Source organism: Lampris incognitus, chromosome 4 (genome assembly GCF_029633865.1).
Source record: "Lampris incognitus isolate fLamInc1 chromosome 4, fLamInc1.hap2, whole genome shotgun sequence".
NCBI classification, from domain to species: domain Eukaryota; kingdom Metazoa; phylum Chordata; class Actinopteri; order Lampriformes; family Lampridae; genus Lampris; species Lampris incognitus.
Window position 1 is genome coordinate 59905975 of NC_079214.1, and position 6856 is coordinate 59912830.

General features: G+C 49.6%; 1 protein-coding gene across 1 annotated transcript in view; it reads left to right on the top strand.

Annotated features, from left to right (window-relative positions):
* Window positions 1-4019: 4019 nt before the first annotated feature.
* Window positions 4020-6856, top strand: part of LOC130112093 (uncharacterized) — a gene marked incomplete at its 5' end in the record, with an annotated part of 18072 nt that continues 15235 nt past the window's right edge. The window contains one exon of the mRNA XM_056279390.1: window positions 4020-4036. Within this exon, the coding sequence (XP_056135365.1) occupies window positions 4020-4036 (17 nt within the window). The remainder of the gene's footprint in view (window positions 4037-6856) is intronic.

Consider the following 6856-nt stretch of genomic DNA (forward strand, 5'->3'; position numbering starts at 1 on the left):
CAGACAGCCCATATTGTCCTCTTCGTGACGCCCAGGGACGGGTCCACGATCGCTTGGTTTTCTTTTTCTTTTCCGAGCACAAGACCGCTAGCGTCACACATGGCGCCTCTTCCATGATTGACACTTCTTGACCCGCCGACCTATGAACTCGCGTACGGTCGTGATGACATCAGATGACGTGATGACGGCAGCATACGACGATGGGCCGGGATCATACTTGCAGTGGGGCCAGTCTGGCGGCCAAGACAGGACACGAATGTATAGCAGTAGTCTGACATGGTGCCATCGTGAAAGACAAAAAAAAATATCGTGTAGTCTGATCCGGGCAGGAGATAAACAATACTTAACACGGACGAACTCTAATAACGCATGCTGACTGGGATAGGGCCGCAAAGACAACCTACACACGGTAGACTAGATGATATAGTCTAGATCAGTGGTTCTCAACCTTTTTGGGGTCCTGGACCCCCTGCGTATTTTTGATCTACCCTGAGGACCCCTCCACCTGATCTTGGGGGAGGGGGGTTGCAATTTGATAGAAACAGTAGAAACTGCATTTTAAATTGCATTATAGCATTTATTCACTCTTTGGGGCAAAAATAAGAGCTTTCAGTTGTAACTTAGATATAGTTAACAAAACAGAATTCTTATGCAGTAACTTTCAGATATATGTAACAAAACAGAATATGTATTCAGTAACTTTCAGATATATGTAACAACAGAATTTTTACGCAGTAACTTTTAACAATGCAAACGGGAGCGAGATCTCTTATTAAAATACAATAAATTACACTTGTGAAACAGATGTAATTAGGGAAAAAAGTCCTGTTACCCTTTATAGTTTAGGTAGATAAAGGTCTCAGTCACATTTGAGTAAAATAATCCTATTTCTATAAATGTCATAGGATCTTTTTTTTAAAGATATTTTATTTTCACGGACCCCTTGCAATTACACCACGGACCACTAGGGGTCCGCGGACCCCCGGTTGAGAAACGCGGGTCTAGATCATATAGTAACGAATTCGGAGGGCAGCAGGGAACAGCCACAGCCGGGACGCGAACACGGGTACCCCGCACCACGGGCGACTACGTTAACCGGTCGACTCGCTAGCGAACGGGTCGGACCCCTTTAGTGGACGAGTTAGCGCAGTCGTCCCCCCGGGTTCGCGTCCCGGCTGCGGCTGTTTCCCGGCTGCCCCCCCCCCCCCACGAATTCGCTACAATGTTCATCGCTTCACACGATTTAAGCGTTTGATATTCAAAGCTGCGCGGTTGTTGCTGTAGGGAGAGACGGATCCAGAAACTGACCAGGTGAAATGAGACGATTCTCTTTCATGCGAAAAACATCCAAATGACAGGAGTGAAATGAACAGACAACCGAGAGCGGGAAACCTCGTGGAGAGTTGGAAGAGAGGGAGAAGTTAGCCAGATCACGGTGGTAAAATCATCCTGACACAGAGAGACAGACCAGATGAAGAGCTCCCCCCTTGTAAAAGTCAGGAGTGAGACTTCAGTAACCTGGTACGTACAAACACACACACCAACACAACACCCTTAGAGTGTGTGTGTGTGTGTGTGTGTGTGTGTGTGTGTGTGTGTGTGTGTGTGTGTGTGTGTGTGTGTGTGTGTGTGTGTGTGTGTGTGTGTGTGTGTGTGTGTGTGTGTGTGTGTGTGTTATCAGTAGTGGGGTTCCTTGCCCCGGGCCATGTCCAAGCAGGGATCAGACAGGAGACAAGGGGAGGGCAGACATCAGCCACTCATCCCCTATCCCCTAGCAAAGCCCCAGCCCACCCAATTTACCTCATCAATCAATGGATTAGGGTCCAAAACACTCCTATTCTCTGCCAACAACCTCTCCTCCGACCCAAAACACACAAACACACGCATATTTAAAATAGATCCCACTTGCGCTGTTCCAAACCTAAAGGTGCACGGCGGGTGCTGCGTACGGTGAAAGGAGGCAAACGACTAAAAGGTCACTCTTCGCTTCATGCACGCATATATATATTATATATATATATATATATATATATATATATATATATATATATATATATATATATATATATATATATATATATATATATATATATATATATATATATATATATATACACACACACACACACACACACACACACACACACACACATATTGACCCTTTAGTCGAGCGGTTCGCGATGTCTCCTGCGGTGCGGGCGATACGGGTTCGCGTCTCGGCCGCGGCACTTCCTGTGGTTGCCCCCCGAATACGCTACAATACATATATATATGGATTATTTTCATGCATATATATATATATATATATACATATATATACACACGCACGCATGCACAAACACGCACTCTCTCTCTCTCACAGACACACACAAACATGCACACTCTTGCACTCTCACGCGCACACACACATGCCTATGTCACCATGTCAGTGTTGTAATCATGGTCCCCTGCTCCTCTTCTCCCCTGGGACCAGCACCCACCTCGTCCTTTGCACCATTTTTACATAACCACCATGTAATAAGTGCATGACATATTATTATTATTAATTATGATGATGATGATGATGATGATGATATGCAGGAGTCCTCCTAAAGCAGATCTTTCGGACTGGGTCTTAGATAGCTCAGCGTGTAAAGCGGGACGTCAAGACGGTGGACATTGCAAGGTTTTACTTGCGCTCCAGTGCAACGCGGCCGGCCCGCCAGGCGCTCGCGCTGCCTGCGGCAGTCTTGCTCAGCGTTGTTGTGCATTTGTCACACGTGCACACTCAAGAGATAGGCATGTGTGCAGGTGCACGTCATCCTCTTCTTCATCAACGTGAGTGCGTGGGAGCCGGGGGGGGGTGGTGGTGGTGAAATAGCTGATGACGCGTGTAAAGTCTGCGTGCAGCGGGGGCGGACGCGTGTGGCACAGATGCTAGATTCTCAAGCTGTGCGTTGCTCAGTTTAGTGTCTTTAATGTTTTCGGTTTTTTTTTAATCTTATTTATTTTTTTAGGGTTCTCAAGTTTCAACTGACGCAAGGAGTGTTGTGAGGGAGGCCTGGGAGAGCACGGACCTATGCTGCGGGAGCGTCGTAAAGATGTAGATCACTGGAAGATAACGACGAGACAACTATCGGAGAGGGTCAGTGGAAAGCACGACGCGTCCGCGAATCGCAGGCCTCGCTCTCACCACAACTCGGAAGTCTTCACGCGACACGTTCAACGAGTCCATCGGGGATGTGATCTTGTGACCTGTGCCCTTTCAGACTTGGTCACGGCGCACAGCAAATCATGATCTGTAGATAATAAAATCTCACATTCGTGGGGAAACGTTTTAATAACCGGGGAGACTATCTTTCCACAAGCTGACCCAGAATCAAGTCTCATGCCAGCGAGTATTTACCAGCGGCGGCTGGTACTAATTTTTTTTTGGGGGGGTGGGGCGCCAATGTACCTTGGCGCAGCACACCTGACAGCTGCTTTAATGTCCACACAGTCACAGAGCTATTAAGAAGGACAATGTAGCCTACAGGTTTTATCAGGGTTTGTAGACGGTGGATGATTGACAGTCGAGGCGAGGCACCGTGGTGGGTTTGAACATGATTGACAGCCACGAGAACTGTCCAATCACATTAGATCAACAAACATTAAAACAATACCAATTCGCTGCCAATAAAAGTGGGAGTGTCTGGGGCGCCCCATGGAAAATCTGAAGAAACCAATCAGACAGCAGCCCCGGGTCACCTGCTCGCCAAACGTTTGAGGGCTTTGGCCGGCGCCCCTCACCCAGGAAGTGTATGTATTCAGACAGAAATCAACCAAATACCATTTGCAACCAGTATTTAATGGCTGCTGACAGGCGCTCACAGACTGAAAAACACTTTTATTTCATAATTATTTGCATTATACAACTAAATTATATTTATTTTCATCTCTTGATGTTTGAAGGGGGCGGCGCCCCAGTGCCCTGTACTGGTCAGCCGCCACTGGTCCGACCCAGAGCCCTAGAAAGAGAGAGTTGCGTCAATGAGGGGTCAGAACGCGAGAGGGTCACGTGGTTCATGTAGCCACCGAATAGTTCCAAACGAAGCTTGGCGGGTCATTTAAATGGACTGCTTAGCCGCGATTTCCGGTAACTACTAACCAATGTTTTCAGATTTTTACATTTATATATAGATATAGATATATTCCAACGTGACACATATTCTATGCGCACTGTTTGGAACTATCCGGGGCTCCCATGATCCGCCATTGCTGTTAAATAAGTGGCCCATTGACGTCTACGGAGTTGACGTAACTCTCTCCTTCTAGGGCTCTGGTCCGACCCATTAGCCAAGGGCTAGCGAGTCTATTTATCCATGCACGTTACACTTCCCCTTCCCGAAGCGTGTCCCGCGCGCTTCAGCATACCAGCTCCCCCACGCCTCTGGGCGCACGCGCTTCCGACGGCCTCCCGATCTCACCATCCCACTTCTGACACCAATGTAGCGAATTCAGGGGGCAGTCCGGGAACCGCCGCAGCCGGGATGCGAACCAGGGTCTCCCGCACCACGGGCGACTACGTTAACCCGTCGACTAAAGGGTTCGACCCATTAGCCAAGGGCTAGCGAGTCTATCTATTTATATACACTGTGCTGAGGCTGCAACTGTGATCTGATGCCCCTGGAGCGGGACAAGTTAAAAAGATAATTGCCCCGTGCAATTCATTAAAGTAGCACGCCATTATCAAGATCGACCACGGGCTGTACTGGTATATATATGCAGAACTAGTTAACGTTGTCTGCAGCGAGGTGCCGTGGCGTCTTTTATGGATGTCAGCGCAAAACAGACGCTGACGATGACTAACTGGCTGCAACGGCGTCACAAGATTTACAAAACAGATAGCATCGGCCATTTTTCAGAGAGTTTAACAATGACAGCATCCTTAAACAATGATGTCATCTCTCAGTGCGCCAGCAGAGTGGAATAGCTTTGCCGTGACAGATACAGCAGCGACTCCATATTTCAACACCGCAGGCAGAACGGAACAGCGTTATCGGTCAACGTGCAATGGTAGGTTATTGGACAAAGAAGGGGTTTTCACCCACGGTCTTCATCAAGCTTCTAGGCGGCGTGGGTTGGCAGGCAGCTCGGGTGAAACCAGGTAAATCACGTCTGCTTTCTCCCTTCTTGCCTCCTGCCGACACCTTCAGCCCCGGTTTCTGGTTTATTTCCATGCCCTTAAGGTGGAATATGACGTACGCTTGAAACGGCAAGGAAAATACTCCCCGCTCTTTATTGCAGTGGCGTCATCTCAACCTTAGCGCAGCCTCGCGGTGTCACTCTTCACAGCTCCCCCTCCTGGCCGGGGAGCTAATGACTGAAAAGACGCGAGATTGCCTCACCGCTTCCGGTGCGGGAAGATGGCGGCGCGAAGCCCCACGTTGGCGGCGGCCTCGCCTGTGCGGTGTCTTTGTCCACGTCCGCGTCTAAATGTGCGCCGTCGTGAGACGTTTTTATTTTGACCGTCGATTTTTGTTTCTTCTTCGTTTAATGGCTGCGAAAGCTGGCGTTGGCTCGGCTGAGGGAGCCTGGTCTGCTGCGCCCGGTAGGCCCAAGGACCACGGCTCCCTGCCCGGAGCTGCGCCCGAAGAGGGAGCACCGCGGGCGGTCTGAGAGGGCGAGGGAGCGGGGCAGGCTAAGCTAACTGCTAGCCGCGCAGACCGGCAGTTCCGACAGCCATCCTGGCTGGCGCTCCTTCTCCCGCACAGTGAAATGTCCGGACTGTGTTGCCCTGACTGGGCCGTGTTCACTGTTGCGTATTTTTTTTCTTCTGTTCTCTGTTTCTGGTATGCTTTTGTATGTTGTTGGTGGTGTGGGCTGCGAGAGACGAAATGCCGTTTCTCTTGTGCACGCAAGTCCATCACTGAAATGACAACACGTGCTTCCTGATCCCCCATTAACCAAGTAATTGCAGAAACGCTCTTAGCCAATGACTGTTCGTTGATAAATACCAGACAGCGGAGGCGACGGGTGCCACGCCTTCCAGTTTCTGACCACACCTGGACACCCTTCACTGTGAAGGGACCAAAAAAAGGGGGAGGGGTTAATCAACATGGGTTAAGCACCACTGCTTACTTTTTACTCTGTACATGTGAGCCAGCGGGCCGACTGTCGGCCCTGCCAGTGGTGCAGTTAACGCCACCGTGAGTGGGACTGCTGTTTAAAGGGGCTATTTGTTTAAAGACTTGCTCTTTTTGCACCGACACACCAGCTCGATTCTTCACATCATGCAGTTTACAACCAAAACACAATCTAATAGAATAATGCTTGAATGCGCTGTGCATGCACATGCAAACTAATGCACGTGTGTGCACGTGTATGCTGCTTTGGATATGAAGTGCACGTGTGTAGGTGTGTGTCTTTGTTCGTGTGTGTGTGCGTCTAGGCGTGTGTTAAACGGGCGATGCCAGGCTGCCTGTCCTTCTCCCGCAGGGACGCTGATAGCACTTTAGATAAGCCCCATCTCCTTTTACAATCACAGCTCCCGAGATCGACTCCCCCCCCCCCTCTCTCTCTAATAAGTAAATTACCTCTAATACCCTCGGTGCTGTACTTTGCTGCTCTCAGCCCGCTCCGGGCCCTCATGGAAACCAGATGTTACCCCGGCGTGCCAGCGCGGACGCATATATAAGCTCGCCTATGCCGAGCGGAGACACACACGACGTGCACTCCCAACCTGCAGAAGACAATGCACGCACATCATGTGACCCGGGGAACCGGACAGCCAGCTAGTCAAAAAAAAAACAAAAAAAAAACCAGACATCGCCCCCTCCATGTCTCTTTTTCAACCTGTCTTTTTTTAGTGAGCCGCACCCGCACCACCCTACTCCCC